Here is a 27,408-nt window from a genome sequence, read left to right as displayed (position 1 = left end):
CGATTTATAGGAAGATCTACATGGCAGGAATTATGGAAGAGGTATGGGATGAAGTTGAATGGAGCAAATGAAAGATTTAGGGGGTAGTTTTTTGATCAACAGATGATACTGGGATTTGGAATGTATCAATTTCTACTTCTCTGTGTCTCCCCCCCCCCCCTTTTCTATCTTCATGTGAGCCAGAAAGTCTGAGCTGGTGTTAGACTTACACAACCTCGCACAACACATTACTATGCTTTTCTCTTCAGTGGCGAGCGATTTACCACATGCAGCAAGGCGCAGACAATGAAGCAGTAGTCTCCCTACCAGCAGCTCCGGCCATGTGCTCATCCACGCTCAGCAAGAGCTCCCAGGCAGCTGGCTGGATGTCCCCATACATCTCCTCAGTTAGGATGGGGGCTGCCTTGATCAGCAGTGACAGAGGAGCTGGGGACAAGCTCATCACCTGCATTGCAGAGAGTTAACTGGTTTGAGTGTTACTGCCCATAGAGAAGCAGAACACACATACAGCACTGCACCTGCACAACCTGTCATTCAAGTGCATACACAGTATTTAGTACTGCGAAGAGGATCCTGACAACCAATGTGATGTCCTCGGGGCTTAGACATCAATTACAACGCTCCATTTCACAAATCTTTCAAGCCCGATTGCCCAGTGTAACATGGACCCTGAACCTTCAGACATGCTACACCTGATTTATTGTAATGGATACACTGTATCAACACACTTTTTCAACTGACAGTAAAGGCCCTCAAAATGTACTCATCCATAATTCATGGGGGAGTTTACATTTTGATGTCACCTTTTTCAACTTTCAGTTTGTAAACCCCTGCAGTGCTAGAGGGGCCAGCAAGACATTGGCAAGAAAACTGGCCACCATGGAAGGGGTTAAATAGCCACTTGTGTGTGCTAGGCTAGAATGACTTCACAAATAGAGGTGAGCAAAATATTTCTGTACAATCACAAAGTCACGAGCAGAGCAAGACCTTCCCAAAATCAGCACATGCCGACATCGTACTCAGGGAAGAAAGTTTGTCTTTTAAACTTCTGTTAGGGACACCTGGGTGGGCTGCCTCTGGGTAAGGCCCTGTACCACAGGTAGGGCGCGGGGAGGGGGTGTGCAGAGAGGGGGGTCTTTGCAAATGCTGAAACACTGTTCTGGCTGCTAAAATATAGTAAGTGTTCTGGCGTGTGGTGGGTGGGCCCCTGGAGGTGGTGGGCCCTAGTGCAGCCGAGCTGCCGGCACATCTGGTAGTTCCGCCACTGGTCCATGGGAAGCCAAGGAATGTTTTGCTTTGATACATTTACTGTAGGTGCCTTTACTTAACACTATCCTCGCAGGGCCGGCCGGTGAGCAAGGTGGCCACCTTGGGCCCCGCACCTCCAGAGGCCCCGCGCTCCGTCCTCTCCTCACCCGCCTGTCAGCGCCGGGATCCAACTTTCACCTGACTGGAGGGGGGAGCTGGAGAAGGGAGAAGGGAGGGCCCCCCCCCCCCCTCCCCTCCTTCTCCAGCTCCCTCCACCAGTCAAAATTTGGATCCCGGCGCCGACAGGAGAAGTGCGGGGTCTCCGAACCAGCAGAGAGGTAGGTGTGGTGGTGTCTGGGTGATGTGTGAGCGTGTGTGCATGCGTGTCCTCACCGTCTCTGCAGCGCGCCAACGCATCGTCATGGGGTCATATGTCATGGCGTTGCCATGGCAATGTGACATTATATGATGCCGTGACTTCAAGCCGCCGTGATGCTGCCGGAGGAGGGCTGCTCGTCTAGGTAAGTCCCTCTTGGGGCGCTGGCAGCATGCCACCTTGGGCTCCGCAAAGCCTAAGGCCACCCGTTCCTCAGCCCTTCACATCCTCACTGTTAAATCTCCACTGTGACACAGAGACACACCTACCTGCTGCCTTATATATTTCAGCATCACGCTGTCCTTCTTTCCCTCTAAGTTTGCCTCTGACATTCTCTTCTTCAAAGATGGGGTTCGTAGGCACGACTTGTCTGAGCACTGTGTGAAGGAAACACACAGAGAGGTCTATGCAAGGCAGCATTTACTGATCTTTAAATACATACAGCACGCTTCCTACTTCCATGCACTGCTATCCTCACAACAGCACCATTGTGCTCAATGTCTATACATAACTCAAAGCCTATTACACACGTTTGCAATGTTTTTCTCTCCTTGTTGACAGTTCTTTGAGTAGAAATCTCACTAGAAGCAACTTCTAAAAGAATACAACAAACTAAACAAAATGGGTCTATGGCTGTGGGGTCTATGGATCAAGATAATTGTGTTGCAAAACCAGGACATTTTCACCTTGCACCTATTTATCAAAGCATTTGGCTTTCATTTTGCCCCATCTGCCCCAGCTGGAACCTTGGGGAGCATCAGTGGAGGAGTTACATGGTGCACAGATTATAATGAGATGTATCACATTCTGCGTCTCTGCCCCAGCTTGCACCTTGGGGGGAGTCAGTAGGAGGAGTTGGGAGGAGTTACATGGTGCACAGATTATAATGAGATGTATCACATTCTGCGTCTCTGCCCCAGTTTGCACCTTGGGGAGAGTCAGTAGTAGGAGTTGGGGGTAGTTACATGGGGCACAGATTATAATGAGATGTATCACATTCTGCATCTCTGCCCCAGTTTGCACCTTGGGGAGAGTCAGTAGGAGGAGTTGGGGGTAGTTACATGGGGCACAGATTATAATGCGATGTATCACAATCTGCGTCTCTGCCCCAGCTTGCACCTTGGGGAGAGTCAGTAGGAGGAGTTGGGGGAGTTACATGGTGCACAGATTATAATGAGATGTCACATTCTGTGTCCCTGCCCCAGCTTGCACCTTGGGGAGAGTCAGTAGGAGGAGTTGGGGGGAGTTACATGGTGCACAGATTATAATGAGATGTATCACATTCTGCGTCTCTGCCCCAGTTTGCACCTTGGGGAGAGTCAGTAGGAGGAGTTGGGGGGGAGTTACATGGTGCACAGATTATAATGAGATGTATCACATTCTGCGTCTCTGCCCCAGCTTGCACCTTGGGGAGAGTCAGTAGGAGGAGTTGGGGGGGGGTTACATGGTGCACAGATTATAATGAGATGTATCACATTCTGCGTCTCTGCCCCAGCTTGCACCTTGGGGAGAGTCAGTAGGAAGAGTTGGTGGAAGAGTTACAAGGTGCCCCAATTATAATGAGATGCATCACATTCTGTGTGTCTTTGCACCGTTCTTTCCCCCCCCAATAATTTTCTATATCTGAAGTGGCGTTCAGTGAGTCTAACATATTGCATCAGATGGAAGGGCTGTTCTATAGAGGGCGCGCTTGCTGCGCAGTGTGCGTGCGCGGCAGTAATAGTTGGCTGTGGTTAGTCATCCTTCCTATTATAGGAACACGTGCGCGCAAGGCAGTGAGCGTGGAACCGGCCGACAGAGGGGAAGATGGGGAAAATAAAGATTTTGCGCCGCTACCGCCGCTGAAATATGTGTGTGTGTATATATATATATATATGTGTGTGTGTGTGTGTGTGTATGTATGTATGTACAATGTTAATAAATAATTTATTTACTACCGTATTTATTTATTATAAACATATTTAACACACACACACACACACACACATATACACACACACACACATATACACACACACACAAACACAATACCTCACTGTCGCTCACAGCATCCACACAAAAAGTGTGCGGCACGTGCACGCACGTTCGCACAGGCACGCGCGAGCACACGGCCGCACACACTATATTACGGGCAGATCTGCTCCAAAAAACAGGAGTGCGTCTAAACACACTTTTCTCTACATTGATACATAAACTCAAAGAATCCTAAACACAATAGTCATATAACAGAACAGGAGAAACACCTCACATTGGCTACTGCTATCTGTATTGTAAGGCTGCTGGACCTGAACACTCAGCATTATAACGTCTTTACTGCCACTGGTTAAGGTCTTACAGAGAAAGGATCTCCAATGTCACAGTTCTATAACACTACACGTTCACTACACAGGGTACTAGAATCACAACACTTATTCCTATATTGAAACCCGGGTGCTTCCCTGTACCAAAGCTCACCCTAATCCTCAGAAAGAAACGCCCTGGTGTCATCAACTCACCTCTTTCCCCTTTTTGCCCCTCAGACCCGCATTGCCAGCCAGGTTGTCTTCTTTTAGTGAATCCACAGTGTCTCCATAGAGCAGTTTGATGGCTCTCACTAGCCGGGCGCAGGAGCGGCTGTGATGGAGGTAGCAGTGAGGGTGGCAGTAATCCACGTGGGTGCAGATGAAGCTTTGCTGGTTGCATAACAGGATCATGACCTGACAACAGATGACAGTTTACATCTCTGTAATGCATTTAGACCCTTCTCAATTCGAGAAGACTACAGTGTCATGAGAGGATTTGGCCCGGGATAAAAGGGGTTACACACCATTTGGCCCCCCTCTACTCTCACCTGGGAAGCAAGGGGTTAACTGGACTTTGGTCCAGTAATGTGTTTTTGCCTTGCTTCAGCCATCTAACTGTTTATTCCCCTGTGTAAATGTATTGTTTCTGTGCCAGTGTCTGCACCACACACACACTGGGGCTTAAGGGGTTAATGAGCTACAGTTTAGGAAAATACAAATGTGTGGTGTCTTTTCAGAAATATCTGGGCTTCAAAAGGCTTGATTGAAGATGGGTGTGAAAAGTACAGAGGGGGTTTAGTGTACAGTATGTTAATACCTAATTGGCAGACCAAGGGTATATTGCTGGTAGAGACAGCTAGGACCATGTCTGGAGCATTGGGTGTGAAATCTAGCACCTGTGACAAATGTTCTCTTCACACGAGTCCCTGCTTCAAAGGATTTATTGACCAGGGGTTATGGGGGCCAGGGGTGCGGTTACCCAAGGAGATATCAGAATGAGTGACCTTATTAAATATAAGAATATTATGAGATGTCCTCGGCTGAACGTGCTAAAAGCTACATATGTGTATTCGTGGGACTGATTCGCACATAAGGATTACAGACACATGATGTCTAGCAAGTACTAAGAGACAGATATGAATATCTCTCTTAATTTTAATATTACACGGTAATATTTAGTCTTATTGGGAGCGTCATGCGTGCCGGAATGTATTAATATGTCTCACGTGCCAGTAAGTACTACTGAACTGAAGTTATGAAGTTATTTAGATAGGAAAAGCAGTTTTTAAACGTCCTTGAGTGTGAGGAGTTTTATTCTGGGGAAAACTGTCAACCTCACCACTGATTTATGAGAGCGGCTGGGTTTAGGTTGTGTTCAATGGGAAATAATCGTATATAAATTGTCTTTCGTGTCTTCTGTGATATTCAAGATTGCTGTATGGACTGCTAGTCACGATTTCTGACTATTTCATCATTCCCAACTTTAAGTAAGTGCATATTTTGTCTGTTATTTGTATAATCTGTTGTGTTCACCTTTTTCAAGGAATAAATTATATTTTATCATATCTAAGCCTCGTTCAGTTCAACCCAGTTATATTTTTGGTGTGTATTATTAATAGCCTGTCACAAAGTTACCGTCACATACATTAACATCAGAGACTGCATCTAGTCATTGGGTGAAACACAAGAGTTAATAAATAATAAAGATGAGTGCTCTACAGTTTAATCAGAAAGAATGGATAGACTAGGGCAGGGGTGCTTAACGCCATTCCTCAAGCACCCCCAGCCGGTCAGGTTTTCAAGATATCCCAGCTTCAGCGTAGGGGCTCAATCAGAGGCCCTGAGCCTCTGATTGAGTCCCTGTGCTGAAGCTGGGACTGATTGATCCACCTGTGCTGAATCAGGGATTGATTGAGCCACCTGTGCTGAAGCAGGGACTGATTGAGCCACCTGTGCTAGCTGGTATATCCTGAAAACCTGACCTGTTGGGGGTGGGGGAGGAGGAAGGAGGACTCCGGCTGGAGTTGAGCACCCCTGGACTAGGGGAATCAACATTCCATATGTCGAGAAAAACCCGCCCACCGGAAAAGAATGGACACACAGTCCCGAAACACATAGCGATGTTAAGGGTGTCAGATTCCTGCGCTGCCTTTTGCTAAATAAATCTCCATCCTGTCGAGTTGGATCTCATGAGTGAGCTAAATTTTTGTTTTGTTTTTTTCTTGCATGCTGCATTTTTAATGTTTTTTTTTTTTTTAGGGCTGGCTCATAATCTCATTTTGTGTCAAATACTGGTGGATGGGTTTTACAGATCATATCCTGGAGCATCTCTCACTGAGAAGATGTGTCATTGTGGGGTGCAGAATAGTAGCCTGTTTTTTGATTTGGCAAGAGAAAGGCATGAGGTATCCCTTGGTCAGTTGGATGGATTTTTCGTGGCACTTACTGTAGCTGTGTGAATAAATCACAGTGAGGGTCAATGTATGTGAAGAATGTAACAAAGTATTGCAATTTATGTATGGACTAAAGTAGTGCAGCTTAAGCAAGCTATTAATCTCCCTAATGTGTTCTTGCATTGAGTTGCTGGTATCTCCACATTTGGAAGCTCTTTGAGTAAGGGACGTTAATTTTTCCAGATCTGAGGAATTCGCCTCACAAACCACTCACAGGCAGCCAGGACATGTTGCGGTGGTAGCTTTCCTCAGTGCCAGTGCTGCTTCCCTCTGGCTCAATACTTGGCTCGCTAGTGCTCCATGGACTCCCTTGTTCTCAAAGACAAACATCAAAGAAGACAATAAGGTTACACAGTCCTAAAATGTCATGGCAGCAAAATGCTCTCAGCCAGCCCAGCAATGCACACATGGATTCACAACACAGCACTAGAAAGCATCCTCCCCAAGCTCCCCCCCCCCCCTCCTCCTCTGACCATTTGGCCACTACCTGTGTTGGCAAAGAAAAGCACAGTCAATTGCAACAAGTTCCCTCTTTCAAGGGGATGGGACAAAACAAATGGAGAACGAATTCCCTGCATCCTAGAGATGCTGCAAACCATAAGAATGCAGAATTTTCAGATCAATAACAAGACTTTTTGGTTGAGGATCTATATTGAAACCCATTCCCACTGGCTTACATGGGGATCCCTAGTTCCATGGAAGAGACTACTAGGTTTGGGATAGAAGGTACATAGTACATAATACGCAATATTATTCTTCAGAGCAAAACTGGTGATTAAATGGTACTTCTACAGGTGAAGTCTGATTATCCTCACCGAAATATGTATGATATGTACTGTACTGACTTTATTATGGGAGAATGTTATGACCTCATAGAATGTCCACAATGTCCTAATGTCGTGCTGTGCTTGGGTTGAGCAGAGAAGGAGATATGGTGGGCTTAATTCTGAACATGTTTCTTTGGAAGAAACACTATACCCACTGAAAGAGGAATTAATAATCTTAACTATTTTTAAAAAAACGTTAATCTTCACCATCAAGCACTGGGAAGCAATGTAGATTGAATAATGCTAGCAGTGGCCTCATAGTTATCAATTGTGTAGCTGAAGGATGTTGTGTCGTGGGAAAAAATATATTGTTGCGAGCCAATAGTTTAAACAATAGCTACGTATCATACTACTATCAGCATTGGATTTATCAGTCAGAAAGGGTCTAACCTGGATTCCATTATTAAACTAAGTCCAACGTATTGTGCACCACTCCATAAAAAATACATTATCGAACTAGAAAAAGTGCAGAGAAGAGCCACCACATGAGTAAACGGGATGGATAATCTGATTTATGAGGGCAGGCTAGCTAAATTACATTTATTTACTTTAGAAAAGAGGCATGTGGGAAGGGATATGATAACTATATACAACCTCCTCCCTACCTCCCATACCCCAAATTCAGAGCCTGTCACCTGAGTTACCTATGTCAGTGACAGTGTCCCTGCTCTGTGACAGCTGGATCTCCTCATTCTCGGACCCCGAGTCCTGCCGTGTTAGTTTTGTGCTCTTTAGGCTGCCGGCTCGGCGAATGCTGGACAGGGAGCCCCCTTTCTTCACCCGGAAACTGCGGGTTCCTTTAATCTGGAGCAGGCGGGAGCCTCCTATTCTGATCTTCCTGCTGGGAACTGCATTAAAAGAACAAAAGAGGACTTTTTGTTTCCCCCCTTCTTAAATGTCTACCCATTTTGCTTTGCAGTACATCACTCTATCTTTTCCCTTTCTAATCGTCTCCTTCCTCAGCTCAAGTTCAAGAAACAACCACATTTGCTCCCACAGAGCTATGCAATCAGCCTTCACAAAGCCATCACCCTTATCAAACCCCTTTAGTATTGCAGTCAGTAGAACTGAAGAGAGTATTCATTTGTAGCCCTGCTACCCTCTCTCCTAAACACTATCTCTACTAGACACTCATCTTGTTTATACTGTGACTGTTTGTTGCACTATAATAAGGTAATTGTTAAGCATTGTCGTGGGTGTTTGGGCAAATCCATTAATAATCAAATCTTGCATAACACACACACAAGATTATGATATGGCTAATCACTCTCCTGCAGGTTAATGGGTTCCTAACCACAGGTTACAAAGTAACAAAGAGCCCTGAATTCTACTTGCTTTCTATCTGAACATTCAGCTTGGCTCTGTTTAAACCTTCAACCAGCTGATGGAATTTGGAAGCAGGAGCTGTAGCTTCTAAGTAAACACTTCCTGTCTTCATTTAGTCCTGATAACATACTGACACACTTCCCAGTTAGGATCGTGGTAGGGAGAAAACGCGTCTCCCTCGTGTTATTATATGTTAGCATGTTAGTGATAGTTCCCCTACGTTCTCACGATTTGAATAAATAAGAATATTAATAATAATGAATTAAAAAAACATTTGAGGCTACTTTTAACACACTGTGATGTAAAAACCCCAGGCATAGCATCAAATATTTTGGTCAAGGGTATGGGGGCACCACCTGGGCACCCCTTGCATGCAGAATGTTTTGTGCATGAGCAAAGTGCAGTTTGTTTACAACTTGTCTGTTGAAACAAGTTGAAAAGTATGTCACCGATGTGTGCAGATTGTGGAATTTAGCCACACAGCATTTTTGTGGCCTTGTGGGTGTACAGGATGAAAACGCCAAGAGTATTTAGAACTCGGTACATATTTTGAAAGGTCTGCATCAGCCGTAGCATTTGAATTGGTTCTCCTTTATATTACAAAAAATAAACCACACAGTATATCACCTTGCTGTTTCTACCAACGTTCAGCTTCCACCAAACTCATTATGAATGTACGGTATAAAGGCATTTGAATTTCAGTAACAGAAAAAATCCATTGTAGTTAAGAAGTATAAAATGCTTCACGTGAAATGCTGCTTTTCTCTGTTTTTGCAGAAATTACATTTTTCAATTAAAAGTCAATTTTGTCTCTGCTGATTTACAATGGATCATTGAAGTAAACAGATTTGGTACAGCCACCACTGTTTATTAAATAAACATTTAGCTTCCAGCCTCTAGAAGGAGTTTGGTTAAAGGAAGGTTCTGTGGTATAAACATTATACGTGTATATAGTTGTCAGCTGCTGCATAAACTTTTTATTCTCAGTGAGGGCCAGGACTGGTTTAACCATTGGGCCAAACTAGGCAGCCGCCTTTGCTTAGTGCAGTTTCCTGACCAGTCAGGGGATATCCCCATCTCCCAGAGCAGGGAGAGAGCAGGGCAGCTGCTAGGGGGCTGGGCAGTTTCCTCCATCCTGATTGGCTGCATTACCCAGCAGCAGTAGCCAATCTGGAGATGGTGTCAGGAGCCTGGGGGTGGAGCCGAGCAGAGAAGGAAGGATACAGCATGGACCTGAGAGAGTTAGGCTGTGTGTCTGTGTTCTGTGTGGTGTGTGTGTGTGTGTGTGTGTGTGTGTGTGTGTGTGTGTGTGTGTGTGTGTGTGTGTGTGTGTGTGTGTGTGTGTGTGTGTGTGTGTGTGTGTGTGTGTGTGTGTGTGTGTGTGTGTGTGTGTGTGTGTGTGTGTGTGTGTGTGTGTGTGTGTCTGTGTCTGTGTCTGTGTTCTGTGGTGTGTGTGTGTGTGTGTGTGTGTGTGTCCTGTGGGGGGGGGGGGGGGTGGTGGTGTGTGTGTGTGTGTGTGTGTGTGTGTGTGTGTGTGTTTTGACCGTCCTTTGTGTAACTTGTCTGTCGTGTGTGTGTTCTGTGGCTGTCCTGTGGGGGGTGACGGAGATATAATGAGAGGCAGGATGAGAGAATGAGAGGGAGGGGGGATGAGAGAGGGAGGGGGGATGAGAGAGAAAGAGATGGGGGGATGAGAGAATGAGAGGGAGGGGGGATGAGAGAGGGAGGGGGGATGAGAGAGAATGAGATGGGGGGATGAGAGGGAGGGGGGATGAGAGAGAAAGAGATGGGGGGATGAGAGAATGAGAGGGAGGGGGGATGAGAGAGGGAGGGGGGATGAGAGAGAATGAGATGGGGGGTGAGAGAATGAGAGGGAGGGGGGGTCAGAGAGAATGAGAGGGAGGGGGGATCAGAGAGAATGAGAGGGAGGGGGGATCAGAGAGAATGAGAGGGAGGGGGGATCAGAGAGAATGAGAGGGAGGGGGGGTCAGAGAGAATGAGAGGGAGGGGGGATCAGAGAGAATGAGAGGGAGGGGAGATCAGAGAGAATGAGAGGGAGGGGGGATCAGAGAGAATGAGAGGGAGGGGGGATCAGAGAGAATGAGAGGGAGGGGGGATCAGAGAGAATGAAAGGGAGGGGGGATCAGAGAGAATGAAAGGGAGGGGGGATCAGAGAGAATGAGAGGGAGGGGGGATCAGAGAGAATGAGAGGGAGGGGGGATCAGAGAGAATGAGAGGGAGGGGAGATCAGAGAGAATGAGAGGGAGGGGGGATCAGAGAGAATGAGAGGGAGGGGGGATCAGAGAGAATGAAAGGGAGGGGGGATCAGAGAGAATGAAAGGGAGGGGGGATGAGAGAGAATTAGAAGGAGGGGGGATCAGAGAGAATGAGAGGGAGGGGGGATCAGAGAGAATGAGAGGGAGGGGGGATCAGAGAGAATGAGAGGGAGGGGGGATCAGAGAGAATGAGAGGGAGGGGGGATCAGAGAGAATGAAAGGGAGGGGGGATGAGAGAGAATTAGAAGGAGGGGGAATGAGAGGGAATGAGAGGGAGCAGGAGATGAGAGAGAATGAGAGGGAGGGGAGATCAGAGAGAATGAGAGGGAGGGGGGATCAGAGAGAATGAGAGGGAGGGGGGATCAGAGAGAATGAGAGGGAGGGGAGATCAGAGAGAATGAGAGGGAGGGGGGATCAGAGAGAATGAGAGGGAGGGGGGATCAGAGAGAATGAAAGGGAGGGGGGATCAGAGAGAATGAAAGGGAGGGGGGATCAGAGAGAATGAAAGGGAGGGGGGATGAGAGAGAATTAGAAGGAGGGGGAATGAGAGGGAATGAGAGGGAGCAGGAGAGAAGAGAATGAGAGGGAGGGGAGATGAGAGAGAATGAGAGGGAGGGGGAATGAGAGGGAGGCGGGATGAGAGGGACAGAGTGTAGTGAGAGAATGAGAGGGAGGAGGGATTGGGGTGAGAGAATAGGAGGGAGAGGGGGTGAGAATGTGTGTGAGGGAGAGAGGGGTAGTGTGTGAGAAAGGACCCGGCAATTCTGCCCCACCCCCTGAAAGTTAATGGGGGATGGTAGGGGGTGCAAGGCTGCAGGGGCTTATGTAAATAAAGTTTGGGTGGTGTTCCGTTTTTTTATCCTCCTCTTAACCAGGAAGCAAACATTAAATAAGTCTCCACAAATCTTTCCACCCTTACATCAACAAGAGGAGAGTTTAAAAAAGTTTACACAATCGGCCTCCATCACACATATTGCAAAAAGATTTACACATGTTAAAAAAATAAAGTTTTCCCAAAAATGGGGCTGGGTTGAAGACAACACCACATGATCAAAAAAAGGAATAAATTACAACACTCACCCAAACTGGTGCAAACTGTACACTCTCTGACCTCCTCCACCCTCGTAGCCTTCTACTGTATGTAAACCCCAATGTCAACTTTGATTAATGATCATCAACGATTGGTTGAAAAATGCCACCTTATAAGCAAAAACCACAGACTTTGCACAAAATCCCAGAAGTATTCGGGCTATTACCAGAGAAATAACCATAATTAACATACCCATCACATGGAGGCCAGAGAGGTTTATTAAGTAAATGATTGGCAATGAGGTTAACGCTGTTGACCATTTAACAAGCATGGGATCCATGAGAAGCCTTCCGCCATTGTATAGATCAGGAGTGGCTAAACTCCAGTCCTCAAGAGCCACCAACAGGTCAGGTGTTAAGGATATCACTGCTTCAGCACAGGTGGCTGAATCAGTGGCTCGGTCATTGACTGAGCCACTGATTGAGCCACCTGTGCGGAAGTAGGGATATCCTTAACACTTGACCTGCTTGTGGCTCTTGAGGACTGGAGTTGGCATCCCTGGTATAAAGACCATTAACCTATTTATTTTTGTTGTTTCTTTTAACAACTAAACAAAATTACTCCCATTACCATTTAAAATAGGACTGGAAGGTTCAGCTTTTAATAATCAAAAAATAATTATTAGTATCTAGAGATGTCAGATCATTGATTTAAAATATACAAAATCTGCTATTTCAAAGACCAGTGATTATTGAATTTTTGTATCGATTGCATCAAACCTCAAGTGTGATTGATTGCCAATGATTTAGAGCACCTGCAAGGGGGAAAAGCAGATTCAGTTCCATGTACAGTACAGATGGAGCAATTAATTTGTGAAGAAGTGTATTGGTTGTCTTCGGAATGTGTAATATTTTGGAGCATGTATCAAGCCCCAAGAAAATTGGATTGATCAGGTTGCATTTGTCAATTTGGTTTTGATCAGATGCCAAATTACAGTTTTATGTCGAAACCAATTTGAGTCAAAACAAGATCTCCATGAAACTGGACTGAAACTTCCATCCCTAATTAAAAGTGCATAAAAAGACAGCTTGATCCTGTAATCCCAATGAATGCATTTATTATGGTATCAAATTGTATAATAATGTACACCAGTGCCTCTCCACCCTATTTTATGCCATATGGTTTTCATTTAAATCCCAGAGGACACTAACCTCTAGAATGCATGAGTATTATATCAAACATTGCTGTGCAATAGGCTGAATGTACATCCAGCAGCTATTGGGTTGTACAATAAACATGATAAGTAAGGAGGTTAATAGGTTTGTAATTTGCCTCCTTGACCAGCCAACCTGTCTCCTTGGTTGAAAAGAACATAAGTCCTAGGAATATGCAGTAACTGAGTTTGTACTATGGCTAATGCAGCCTTACCAACTCAAGTTCATGTTCTGATGACATCCACGTTCAGTGTGAAGGAGACTTGTGAATCAGAACTCACTGATACTTAGAGCTACAGTAGAAAACAAGGACTGGATACACATGTCACAATGACATGGTGGCAACTTGGGAATACTGTATAGTATGTGAGCTGCCCTCCCATGCCTACCACCTCACTGCAGCTGGTTTAGAGCCCCCTACCTTTCTTCTCCTCGCACCCAGTGTCAGATTTCAGAGTGTGGCTGCTGCTGTGTAAGGAGTCCTTGGAATCCTCGTTCTCATCCAGGATCCCAGCAAAGCTGATCTTCCTCTCATACCTGTGCCGGTCCATCTCTGGGTCCAGTCGCAGGCGGCAGCTCTCCAAGTCCTGTGTAGTTATAGCACAAGGCAAGAGGACCAGCATTACTAGGCTGGCATGTCATCTTCTCCAAGGGCAGCTGAGCGTGATTATCACTGATCAAACTGGGCCAGACCATGCCTTGTGTAAACAATGGAGGTTAACACAAGGAAACATTGATTGTATTTAATGCACAGGGCTCATAGGTTAACAACAATATGGTCTATATACAGTATATAGCATTAGACCATTAGTGGTTGTAGTGTTATTATATATGGATTCTTACTGTCTAAGATAGAGAACCCAAATAGAGAAACATTGCAAAGTCTTAGGGCATCATGTAGTAAGCGGTGGAAAGGCACTTCTCGCCACTTTCCCGCCTAAAAAGCCTATCTGTATTCAGTAACGGGCGAGAAAGTGGCGAGATTAAAAAAAAACGCCAGTTTGGCTGGCGGTTTTTTTTTTCCGCCGGTGCCGGGCCGAGAAGGCACTTTCCGTCTAAAAATCCAACTTTTTCCGCCACGCTGTATTCTAGTAGAGGCGAGTAGCTAAGCGGAGCTATTCGCCTCTATAGAATACTGTTTTGCTGGCGGATCAGCCACGCAAGAAAAAGATGGCAAGTTGCTGCTCAGAGGCAGCGGATGAGCGGCGGATCGGCACTTAGAAAAAATTCAGTCCTTTTTCCTGGCTGGGATTGATGCCGGGGGTCTCCGGAGCTGATATCAGCACCGGACCCCCCCGGCATGCATCCGAGGCAGGAAAAATGCATTTAAAGCCCACTTCATTACCTTAGCGGTTAACCGCTAAGGTAATGAAGGGGTTAAACAGCCGTGCCAGCTTTATTGTGGGTAGCGGGGGTAGGTGAAGGGGGTATTTGGTCCTTGTTGTTTGTTTAGGGCTTGCGGGGGGGTTGCGGGTGCACTTAACCCCTTCACGACCGTAGCGGTTAATATCGCTATGGTCATGAAGGGGTTAAGGCCTCCAGCTACCCACCCGCAAGCCCTACACAACCACCGTTGGGGCTAATACCCCTTCACCCACCCCCGCTACCCACAATAATAAAAAATACACACAACAGCCCCACACTAACTAAATATATATATATATATATATATATATATAAAAAGGAAAAGAGAGGAGAGAGCGCACGCCCATAGCGTATAAAAGTATATTTAATGAGGGGGAGGGGGGGAGGGAGGGGTAAAAAACGCACTTACAAGAAGTACAATAAAATCAAGCATATGTGATAATAATCACCACCATCCGGTCTAACTGCAAGCTCTTGGGGCAGTCCCAGGCTCCGTTGGTGAAGGAGCAGCGTCTCAGCAGATTCCAGGACTGATGTAGGTCCTCCGGTCAAATTGCAGACTTTGGGGGCATTCCCAGGCTCCGTTTGGCAAATATGCAGCGTACCAGCAGTTTACCAGGGCTGGTGTGCTGTGAATAGTCCCAGACAAAAGTTCCGTGTGTATAGTGCCTGCAGCACTAGCGCTAGGATCAATCCGCTCCTGCGCTGAATGTAGACTTGAATGTCAGTGCGTCTGACGTCACGACGCTCCCTGACGCGTTTCGTCAGTCTCGGCTAACTTTTTCAAAGGGATGACGTGAGGGGGGGAGGTCCGGTATTTTATACACACTAAAGTACTTTAGTTTAGATATTCCTCGGATGCCTCTTCCTGTTCTCCTCCTCTGCGTCTCAGTCCATCCCCTGTTTGGATCTCCTCCAGAGGTCCCCCTATTCCTATTCCCATCCCTTTCCTTCCCCCACCCCCCTCCCCCTTTCCCTTTCCCCCCCCGCCCCCCCCCCATCTATTCCGTACCTTCCCCTCCCAGTCCCTACCCTCCTCCCTTCCGTCCGACAGATGGATGATCCATTCATTGCATATTAATGTTGATTTATAAAATTGACACTTTAAAATAGGGACACTGGGTCTAATAGATGGTATGAGGAATTTACCCTTACACATACACAGCACAACACTCAATAGCACTTTTATATATATCATTTAGATATTCACGTAAAACGGCCAATTAGGGCCTGGTAGTCACTATATAGAATAGATACAAATAGGTATATAGTATAGAGTATATAGTACACATAACTTATTTTTATTTGATTTTAGTATAGCACACATATGTAGACACACCTCCGGGCCCCAGCTTTGTTTGTGGCATACAGACTCCAGTTTCATACTTCCTTTTGAGTTTGGATCTCATTTGTATGAACTTTTATATTTTTATTTTCATTTTATTATATATATTTTTTTATATACTAAATTTTCATCCTTATTTATATTTAAATTTATAATTAAAATTATTTTGTCATTAGTCCAATCATATGGGATCATAAGAATTGACAATTTATTTATGCACGCATCAGGGTGCAATATTTAATGTTATTCAATTGTGGTTGTATATATATATATATCATTTTAATGTCATATGATCTCCTTTTCTATCATCAATATCTAAGTATTATACTCCAAACTGGTCTATGTGTGATCATCCCTCTATCTATAGGTGGGATCTAGATATGCAATATCATTGCATTATGTTGATGTAATGCAATGTATCCCATAGTTAATACTGATGGGGTCTGATCCACATACAAGATTCGTATTTTCAATTTTGGTTTGAACCCTAGAGAATAATGTTGTTTTATATTGTTGTTTTATAATTGGTTATTGAGGACTATTTTTATATTTAATATATGTTTAACTGTGTGTTAATTGTATATGTATATTTAGTAATATGATAGACATTGAATGTATAGGTTAATTTTATCATCTCCTCCAATTCTTTCAGGGTAAATATCTGCATTTTATGTAATTATGTATGTTATAGTGCTGGTAGCACGGTTAATGATAGCAGCTGAGTAGGGGCGGTTATTCAACAATTACCTTCATTGGAGTGTGTATAAAATACCGGACCTCCCCCCCTCACGTCATCCCTTTGAAAAAGTTAGCCGAGACTGACGAAACGCGTCAGGGAGCGTCGTGACGTCAGACGCACTGACATTCAAGTCTACATTCAGCGCAGGAGCGGATTGATCCTAGCGCTAGTGCTGCAGGCACTATACACACGGAACTTTTGTCTGGGACTATTCACAGCACACCAGCCCTGGTAAACTGCTGGTACGCTGCATATTTGCCAAACGGAGCCTGGGAATGCCCTCAAAGTCTGCAATTTGACCGGATGACCTACATCAGTCCTGGAATCTGCTGAGACGCTGCTCCTTCACCAACGGAGCCTGGGACTGCCCCAAGAGCTTGCAGTTAGACCGGATGGTGGTGATTATTATCACATATGCTTGATTTTATTGTACTTCTTGTAAGTGCGTTTTTTACCCCTCCCTCCCCCCTCCCCCTCATTAAATATACTTTTATACGCTATGGGCGTGCCCTCTCTCCTCTCTTTTCCTTTTTAGATATCCTGTGGACGTGGTAGGTCCACATTGAGAGCTGCCGGAGACCCTACATACTAGTACCCATATTCACCATCGGAACTTTCTGAGGACTGGTTATCCTTTCTATTGCCTTTTCCATGTGTATATGTTGTATGTTTGTAATAGGCCTATCTTATGGTTATAGGTCTGTTTACCTTTACAATATTGTCTAGATTATCTAGGTTATACATTAGATATTTATACATAGACACACACAGTTTAAATGTTCCTTTAAGGCGCAGCTTTTTTCTTTCTATATATATATATATATATATATATATATATATATATATAAATATATATATATATATATGACCCCAACAAAACCTATACCCCCTAACATACAAAACAGTAATGGGCACAATGACTATTATCCACAAATGGATAATAGTGCAGTTGTCCATTTAAAATACATACACAACAATAAAGACATTAAATACATATAGCACTCACCCATGTGCGGCTGCCACGATGAAGGCCATCCTCATCTTCATCCTGCCCATGCCCCATCCGCTTCGGCAAAACAGACACAAGAATAAAAACATCCAATGTAATGTCCCCTAACCCCTTAATCACCATAGCGGTTATTAACCGCTACAGTCATTAAGGGGTTAACCCACCATCACCCACATACCCTCCCCCACTAACCCCCCCACACCCTGAGGCCTAACCACCCTCATCCACTACCCAAACGGGAGTCCTACCAAATACCCTTGGGGCCAATACCCCCTCCCCCAGCACATACAGTACAATAATGTGCCAAATAACTATTATCCACATAGGGATAATACATTATTTGGCCATTATTAAACACATTAAATACCGTAATAAAATAAAGAAAATTCTACTAACCTCATCAATAAGAAGGCTCCGTCGCCAGCATCATCCTTGGGGTCCGTTGCCAAAATAATACATAGCCAATACATATCAATGACATTAACATACCAATGAACCCCTTAATCACCTTATCGGGTACTAACCTCAAAGGTAATTAAGGGGTTAAGCCATCCTGCAATGGCAACACCACTTATGCATAACATCCTCCATGAATTAAAAACCAATTTCCTAAACAAATCTCATTTAATCATTCAATCTAAAGCCTCAAATGCCACTTAAAACATTGCATTTACAGTGTATACATGTAGCATAACATGTAAGCTACATGTACACGCTGCAAATCAATGTTAACAATACAATAATCCAACTCAAATAGCCTGACATCACAAGAAGTATATTATGTAAGCAAATAAAGTCACCATCAATGAATGAACACACAACAATTACATCCCTAACCAATTAAAATACCATCCATACCAATTACACAATTAACTATAGCTATCGTTACAGAGAACAAGTTCAAAACATACAAAAAAGGACACCAAAAATTACAATATACTAAAGCAAGCCTCTCCATAACCTACAGTACAGCATAGAAGCACAAAACTTACATCTCTCTAATAATAAAATACATTTAACACACATCTATGCATAGCAGTATAGCCACAATCATTTACAATACAGAAAATCAAGCTTTAACAACACTATCATTTCTTACCCTGTATGTATATATCTCTCTAGAAATACATACATACATACAGTGGCAAGAAATGATATGCAAAAAAAAAAATGAACACATGAAAAAGCAAAAAAAACCACATTAACATTAAATACATTTTTTTATTTAACTTACCATTACTTGATCCCACCAACTCCCGTTGATCAGCTTACTTACGAACCAATCCACGAACAGGAACCCATAAAATAAAAAACCATAAAATAATAAACATTAAAATAATAAAACACGACAATCCAGGGGTCTTCTAGTTGTAATCCATCTTCATCTGTATTCTTCTATCTTCTTCCGGGGTCTTCTTCCCGTCTGCTGCCACGCCCTGGTCTTCTTTCTTCAGTAGGAGGTCCTTCCTCCTCGGCGTCTGGCTTCAAAATGAGACGACATAGGCTTTTAAAGGCCTATGACGTCACATTTTCGTCATATGGTTCCCACGGCTCTGATTGGCCCGTGAAAACCATGTGTTTTCGCCGATGTAAAAAAAAATTATGACGTCACTTAAAGGCAAAGAAAGCACACTCAATCAGAATGGCTTTGCTTCAATTGCCTTTAAGATGACGTCATGAAAAGAAACATGGCCACCCTCACATGGTAGGGTAGCCAATCAGAGCGTGGGAAGTCTATCCCTACTCTGATTGGTTCAAGTACCATGTGACAGGCTTTCAATGACGTCATATCCGTTCTTCCCCAAGCCTCTGTCACATGGTCTACTAGAGCCAATCAGAGTGTGGGAACTCCATCCCTACTCTGATTGGCTCTAGTAGACCATGTGACAGAGGCTTGGGGAAGAACGGATATGACGTCATTGAAAGCCTGTCACATGGTACTTGAACCAATCAGAGTAGGGATAGACTTCCCACGCTCTGATTGGCTACCATACCATGTGAGGGTGGCCATGTTTCTTTTCATGACGTCATCTTAAAGGCAATTGAAGCAAAGCCATTCTGATTGGCTGTGCTTTCTTTGCCTTTAAGTGACGTCATCATTTTTTTTTTACATCGGCCAAAACACATGGTTTTCACGGCCCAATCAGGGCCGTGGGAACCATATGATGAAAATGTGACGTCATAGGCCTTTAAAAGCCTATGTCGTCTCATTTTGAAGCCAGACGCCGAGGAGGAAGGACCTCCTACTGAAGAAAGAAGACCAGGGCGTGGCAGCAGACGGGAAGAAGACCCCGGAAGAAGATAGAAGAATACAGATGAAGATGGATTACAACTAGAAGACCCCTGGATTGTCGTGTTTTATTATTTTAATGTTTATTATTTTATGGTTTTTTATTTTATGGGTTCCTGTTCGTGGATTGGTTCGTGAGTAAGCTGATCAACAGGAGTCGGTGGGGTCAAGTAATGGTAAGTTAAATAAAGAAATGTATTTAATGTTAATGTGTTTTTTTTTGCTTTTTCATGTGTTCATTTTTTTTTTGCATATCATTTCTTGCCACTGTATGTATGTATGTATGTATGTCTAGAGAGATATATACATACAGGGTAAGAAATGATAGTGTTGTTAAAGCTTGATTTACTGTATTGTAAATGATTGTGGCTATGCTGCTATGCATAGATGTGTGTTAACTGTATTTTATTATTAGAGAGATGTAAGTTTTGGGCTTCTATGCTGTACTGTAGGTTATGGAGAGGCTTGCTTTAGTATATTGTAATTTTTGGTGTCCTTTTTTGTATGTTTTGAACTTGTTCTCTGTAACGATAGCTATAGTTAATTGTGTAATTGGTATGGATGGTATTTTAATTGTTTAGGGATGTAATTCATGTCTGTTAATTCATTGATGGGGACTTTATTGCATTACATAATATACTTCTTGTGATGTAAGGCTATTTGAGTTGGATTATTGTATTGTTAACATTGATTTGCAGCGTGTACATGTAGCTTACATGTTATGCTACATGTATAAACTGTAAATGCAATGTTTTAAGTGGCATTTGAGGCTTTAGATTGAATGATTAAATGAGATTTGTTTAGGAAATTGGTTTTTAATTCATTGAGGATATTATGCATAAGTGGTGTTGCCATTGCAGGATGGCTTAACCCCTTAATTACCTTTGAGGTTAGTACCCGATAAGGTGATTAAGGGGTTCATTGGTATGTTAATGTCATTGATATGTATTGGCTATGTATTATTTTGGCAACGGACCCCAAGGATGATGCTGGCGACGGAGCCTTCTTATTGATGAGGTTAGTAGAATTTTCTTTATTTTATTACGGTATGTAATGTGTTTAATAATGGCCAAATAATGTATTATCCCTATGTGGATAATAGTTATTTGGCACATTATTGTACTGTATGTGCTGGGGGAGGGGGTATTGGCCCCAAGGGTATTTGGTAGGACTCCCCTGTGGGTTGTGGGTGAGGGTGGTTAGGCCTCATGGTGTGGGGGGGTTAGTGGGGGAGGGTATGTGGGTGATGGTGGGTTAACCCCTTAATGACTGTAGCGGTTAATAACCGCTATGGTGATTAAGGGGTTAGGGGACATTACATTGGATGTTTTTATTCTTGTGTCTGTTTTGCCGAAGCGGATGGGGCATGGGCAGGATGAAGATGAGGATGGCCTTCATCGTGGCAGCCGCACATGGGTGAGTGCTATATGTATTTAATGTCTTTATTGTTGTGTATGTATTTTAAATGGACAACTGCACTATTATCCATTTGTGGATAATAGTAATGTTGCCCATTACTGTATTGTATGTTGTGTATTGCTGCTATGTTTATTGGGGGCATTTGTCCCCAATAAACATGCTATTATGCGTTAACCCCTTCATTGCCTTAGCGGCTATCCGCTATGGTAATGAAGCAGCATTAATGTATTTTAATAATATTGTGCGGGAGCAGGGGGCCCCCTGAGCTGAACCGCATTTATTTGTGGCTCAGAGACCCCCTACTTCCCGAGTTACAGACCCCGGTTTGGGGCATCGGTTACAGTGTGGACGCCATGTTTGTTGCGGGCACGTAGCGTATGGGACGCTATAAACATGGCGGCGACACTGCCCATCCGATCACACATACCGGGGCCTGTAACTCAGGAAGCAGGGGGTCCCTGGTCCACAAAGTGATTCAGGTCGGGGGACCCCCTGCTCACTGTACAGTATTATTAAATAAATATTAATGCTGCTTCGCTACCATAGCAGATACCCTGTAAGGTAAGGAACGAGTCTTAATTGATATGTGTGTTTTATTCATAGTGTAGATGTGCAGAGGGTCTCCGGAGCTGAAGCGCTTTGGTTTCAGGTCCGGGGACCCCCTGCTTCCCGAGATACAGGCCCCTTTAGAGGGTGCCGGTATCCCTCTGCTTTGTTTACATTCCGCGGTCACGTGATCGGGACCTTTAAATGCAGAGGGATACCGGCACCTCATAAAGGGGTCTGTATCTCGGGAAGCAGGGGGTCCCCCGACCTGAAACCAATGCGGTTCAGCTCCGGAGACCCCCTGCACATGTACACTATGAATAAAAGTTGTTTTAAAAATAATTTTTATTGTGCTGATGTTTGCGCCGAGAGAGCAGCGGATCTCTCTCTGCTGCAAACACAACTCGGCAGGGGACGGCTTCTCGGCAGTTTCTCGCCAGGCAGCCGTCCCGCCACCGGTTACATGCCATTTCATCAAATGGTGGTGGCGCATTCATACCCCAGGGATTCGCCCCTTACAGCATACACGCCAAAAACATGGCTAATTGCTAAACTGGCTAATGCATTTTTCCGCCGCTTACTGCATGATACCCTTAATCTTCTGTGTCTTGGTGACTGAGCCTTAAAGTGTCTGCCCCTCCACCTTGCTGCATAGGGTAACAGACTTATTTACCACCAATTCAAACAGAGGAAGCACTCCAAGATTCAGTAAAAGATAAAAAAAATGAATGTTACCAGAAGTAGACGGTTTGAGAAGCCCTTGTTCTGATTTGAGAGAGAATTAGACATGACTTATAATTGCCAGTGCTGCAGAAGTCTGACACCAGGACATACCACAAGTGGCTCAGCACGGGGCCTTGGTAAGCATGGGAAGGTTTCCCGGAGGAAGGTGGTAATCTCTAGAAGTAGCTGACATGCGGACATCTTCAGTGCAAAGGGACAGCCGCACTTGGTTGGGTTTACAGAACCTATAAAGTGAGATGCTGGGTAAGGAGAGCAGAGGATGCTCAGACCTAGAATTAACAAGTCACATTGTGGGCATGACATAACCACTGGATCAGTGATCAAGCATCAGAGAGGGGCACGGGCACAAAACCAGGGTAATGTCTTCAAGAATTGCCTACTGTCAACTTAAACCGCAAAGCTGCTACAGTTTGAGACATAAGAGTCAAAATAAGTATTCCAGGATGCAAAAGGGGCTGCATCTGGTCTAAGGAACATTGCCAAATCTGCGCAGGAAAAGTGATGCGAGGCAGCTGAGTGATAATAATCATTTTACAAAAAGATACAATTATGGATTTAAAGAGAACTAAATAAAATAATAGATAATAATAATGATGAAAGGGATGGATCTAGGAGAAAACGATCCACCTGAGCCGTGTTTTAAGGTATGTTTCTGAAAACTGTTGCATGCCTGTGGTTTTAAATGGTCTCAAGGCAATTCGTGTACACACTGTGCCAGTTCGGTGTCTGTGTCAACTCAGTAACCCATGATAAAGGATCCCTGGCATGCTGAATGCATCTGCCTTTGCTGCCCAACTAAATACAAGTGAAGAAAATGCCAGAACTTCATTTAACTCCTCCACACCTAAGTCTTTCAAACTCTTTGTAGATCAGATTATAGAAAGTGCCTTCCTTCTTGGATCAGGGTTGTCACGATGGTAGATTAACCTCTTTGGAGCTGGAAAGGCTGGAGATCACTTTGTAAAATAAAGTCAAACCCGGCATAAATAAATATTAGCATTAGATAAGAAAGTTTTGAAACAGATCTCAAGTGTGAAGGGTTAAATACATATCTCATTGCTTTCATGTTCAGTCTTTAAACGTGTCTTTCACTAAAGCAGCTATAGTTACTGACCATATCAGCCTACCGCTGATTTTATTTCCCTTAGAGATTAATTATTTGAGTCCTTCATGGCTGGATGAGTCAGCAGTGCAGCTCTCTCCAGATTTGAAGGGGTCAAACGCAAATGAAACAGGTGAAAGGGGGCAAGAGGTATGTGTGGGGCCACTGAGATGAGGAGAGAAGAAAGGAGCAAAGGATGGGGGGGGGGGGGGAGGGAGTGGAGAAGGAAAGGAGTGGGAGACTAAAGAGCAAAAAAAACAAAGAAAGAGTAGAAAATGGAAGGAAGAGGAAGGGTTTTGCAAACATTAAACGCTTAACATAATATACCGTATTAGATATGCAATGAGACATTCCAGGCGGTGCACTTATGGGAATGTAACTTCAAATATATAATTGGTACATTGTGCCTTGAACAACTTTAAAGTAAAATAATTCTGCCATACTTGAGCAACCTTTGAGATATCTCATTGCATATATGACATGTTGAAAAACCAGTGAACTTTTTCTTGGTAAATAAAATAGCACATATTCAGCTCTGTGGGGGGCAGCTATAGTAAAGGACCCATTTATTGTACATAAAGCCGCCTTTACAAGCTGAGTGCAGCCGCCTAGTGCCCTGAAAGTCAGTCATTTATTCCTGCTGATGACAGTGACTGACAGGAAAACCACATTGGTTTTGTTTTGTGCTGATGGAAAACGGTTTTGCTCACGTTCCTGCTTAGGTTTTGTGATAATCATTACGATCCCCAGGTGATATGTTCAACAGCAAATGCTAAAAATTATTATTAATAATAATAATAATGTACTATCTATTAAGGATTCTCAAAGAGGCACAAGAAATTAGTTTCTTGCCTCATTGTACAAGCACTTTGGTCATGTATGGAAACTCTCCATTACTTACACAACGGGCTATGTGGAGGGAAGGCGTCTGACAATGACACATCTCTTTTCGGTTTCAAGCAATCATATTAGTTGGTGGTACTGGTACTGGTACTGGTTTCTCAACATGTGACAAATCAGGTCATGTGCATGCAAAGACAACATCATAACCTGCAGCATTGCTATTACAGTAGACACATGCATTGTTCTAAAGCTAAACTAGGTAGGAGAAAAGCAACGTTAATAGCACAGAAAGATGCAACCAGGGAATAGAGAGGCAGCTTCTCTTCGAAGAGAGATGCAGCAATAGAATTAGTGCCGGTTACAGTATATCGGAGATTTTGCAGACTAAGTGAAATGATCTCATTAAAGCATATTTGAATTTGAGTATAATTATAAAACAGAAACACAGTGATCAATCCAAGACGCTTTTTATTTTCTTATTTTTGTTACATAGGGTTGAAGTAGGGGGTCTCCGGAGCTGAACCTCATTCATTTTAGCTCCAGGGATCTCCTGGTTCTTACCTTCGAAGGGGGTGCCGCTATCTCCTACAAATTTAAAGCCCCTGCGCCACAGGGGTCAATAGGAAGCCGCACCGGGTGACGTTATGGCTTCTTATTGGCCCACAGGGTGCGGGGAGCTTTGAAAAGAGGCCATTATATGATCCCGGCTACCACCACCCTCTATGGAGGTATGTTTCTGCGGAAGCAGAGGGTCCCCTGAGCTGAAATTAATGGGGTCCCTGCTTCAATCCTATTTTTTTTAAAAATGAAAAATAATGGGGGGAAAGCGCCCCGCGTGGTTTGCCGCTTTAAATGGTGGTATACCATTTACTAACAGAAAAAATATAACAGATCACTATGCACGCACAAGTAAAATCTCGCATCGCAACTCCTGTAAAAGGGTCTTTTCCTCATTCCCAGTGCCCCAAAACGCGTCTCTCGATCCGCAGTGGTCCGGTGTGTACTGCACCCAGGGCTCACCGGGAGTGCTTGAGGTAAGGACCATAGGGCTATTATGGTAGCTCCGAAGTGTGACAAGTCGCTTCTAAAGAACCCTTTCCAATCGGATTGAATTCCGTTTCTAACGCACGTACAATCCAGGCGGTTTGGCTGTTAAACCAGGCGGTTTGGCTGTTAAACCAGGCGGTTTGGCTGTTAAACCAGGCGGTTTGTGTTTTTTTTTATAGAAGCGGTTTAGAATATGCGATTTGCAATAGAGAATAGGGTTTTTCCTAACATTTCATTCCGCTACTTCTGAACATGTCCAACTACGGGGTTTTGCACTGACAACTTCAGAGCTACGAGAATAGGCCCTACATGAGTTGTGATATAAGATTTTGCTAGTGTGTGTATATTGATCTATCAACCTCGTCCTGATTATTAAAGAATGACACTGGAGATGTTTTATAGTTATGCTAATTATCCACAAGGAAACCAATTGGAACCATTGGAAAAGCCAATGAAGAAGCAATTGTCTTTTTAATACCATACTAGTTATATATCTTTCATTTGTTTTTCATGATTATTGTTTTTTCTGACTTTAAACTTTATTTGATCTATTTGGTGTTTTTTTGTTGTTGCCTACTTTATTTAATTTTGGCAATGTAATGCAAGCTATACGTCCTTATAAGACATAAGTCATGATTTATCTATTGCTGGAAAATAATTTAGTCTGGTTGCACTTCTGACATCACAAATATTCCCACATCAACTTGATAAACATGTACATAAAAAGCTTTCACATAGACAACAAAACTAGCTGATAACACTAACTTTAACATTAGCAAGTCGCTGATCTTTTACACGAGCGCAGAATTCATTCCTTACATGAACTTAGGTGCTATGTATGAAGCTCAGTGGATGAATTAAGTGGCCAAATATATAAGAATTACAGTGAACAGGACTATTGTCATTTTTGCTTCCTTGCTACTTATAACGGTTAGTAGATAAAGCAGATTTTTTTTCTCTTTGGTTCCTAAGATAAATTAACTTTCTCTATTTGTATCATATTTCCTTCATATAATATCAATGTATACTTCTAGTTGCTTTCAGTCATAAGGACAAGTAGTAATATCACAAAGAAATGTTTTAGAATCAAATTACATCTAAGCAACTAGAAGTTATTGTGTTTCATTTACCTTATGTATATCCCTGATCAATATATAGCTATTTTTCCCCCCCTTTATATACCCTGGGTCTCTGGTTTGCACATCATTATACCTTGGACCATGTGCATTTGATGTAATGAATTAAGGTTCCTTTTTTCCTTTTTTTATTCTGCTCATGGTCATTGGGTTGTTAGTGTGCTCTATTTGAGCTCAGGTGATATGAAGGAGAAAATGTATATCTTCTTTTATACATATTTCCTTTTTTTTGTCATGTGTGTGTTATTATTGTGCAAATGTGCTGTTTCTTAATGATTTGTTTTTTTATCGTTAATGTCTCTTTTTGGGAGTTATTTTTTCTAAAACATTAGATTAATGGCACTTTTTCATTCTTGCTCTTTTTTCTGTACAAAATTCATTATTATTCTTTTTCTTTTTTTGATAAAGTTTTTGTTGATTATGTTCTGTTTGCACTGGGGGAAGAAGTCGTTTTTCTGACGTCACATGCGTTTTTATTAAATAAGATGTTAATGTTAGACTTAATAAAGTTATATTTGTTCTTGTGTTCAGTAAGCCAATCGGAGGGTTTTCACCTTGTATCCCATATCCCTTGTATTGAATGGAGGGGTGTGTTTGTTTTCAATAAAGTTATTTGATATGACGCGATCCATTTACCCAATAAGGATACGTCTAATAGGAGATGCCAGCCTGTGGCCTGTTAGACTGTCTGTGATGTCACCTAATGGCGTGTTCGGCGCCAGGGTATAAATATCGGCTTTCTATAGCGTTATGTACACCTTGAGAAAGGGCATAGAGTACGAAACGCGTTG

The 27,408-nt window shown here is 43.4% G+C and overlaps 1 protein-coding gene across 23 annotated transcripts in view; it reads right to left on the bottom strand.

The window, feature by feature from the left end:
- UNC80 (unc-80 subunit of NALCN channel complex) overlaps positions 1-27,408 on the bottom strand; it is a 118,187-nt gene that overhangs the window by 55,424 nt on the left and 35,355 nt on the right. For 12 of the 23 annotated variants that reach the window (XM_075607169.1, XM_075607173.1, XM_075607177.1 and 9 more), the window contains 7 exons: positions 22,580-22,728; positions 13,454-13,619; positions 7,831-8,034; positions 6,574-6,674; positions 4,120-4,320; positions 1,894-2,001; positions 307-445 (listed from right to left, as the gene is read on the bottom strand). In XM_075607169.1, the coding sequence (XP_075463284.1) occupies positions 307-445; positions 1,894-2,001; positions 4,120-4,320; positions 6,574-6,674; positions 7,831-8,034; positions 13,454-13,619; positions 22,580-22,728 (1,068 nt within the window). The remainder of the gene's footprint in view (positions 1-306; positions 446-1,893; positions 2,002-4,119; positions 4,321-6,573; positions 6,675-7,830; positions 8,035-13,453; positions 13,620-22,579; positions 22,729-27,408) is intronic. The other 11 variants (XM_075607172.1, XM_075607189.1, XM_075607176.1 and 8 more) reach the window with 1 other exon arrangement.

This window comes from Ascaphus truei, chromosome 7, assembly GCF_040206685.1.
Source record: "Ascaphus truei isolate aAscTru1 chromosome 7, aAscTru1.hap1, whole genome shotgun sequence".
In the NCBI taxonomy this organism is placed as follows: domain Eukaryota; kingdom Metazoa; phylum Chordata; class Amphibia; order Anura; family Ascaphidae; genus Ascaphus; species Ascaphus truei.
Note: the sequence above shows the minus strand (reverse complement) of the source record. Positions and strands in the feature narration are given on the sequence as shown.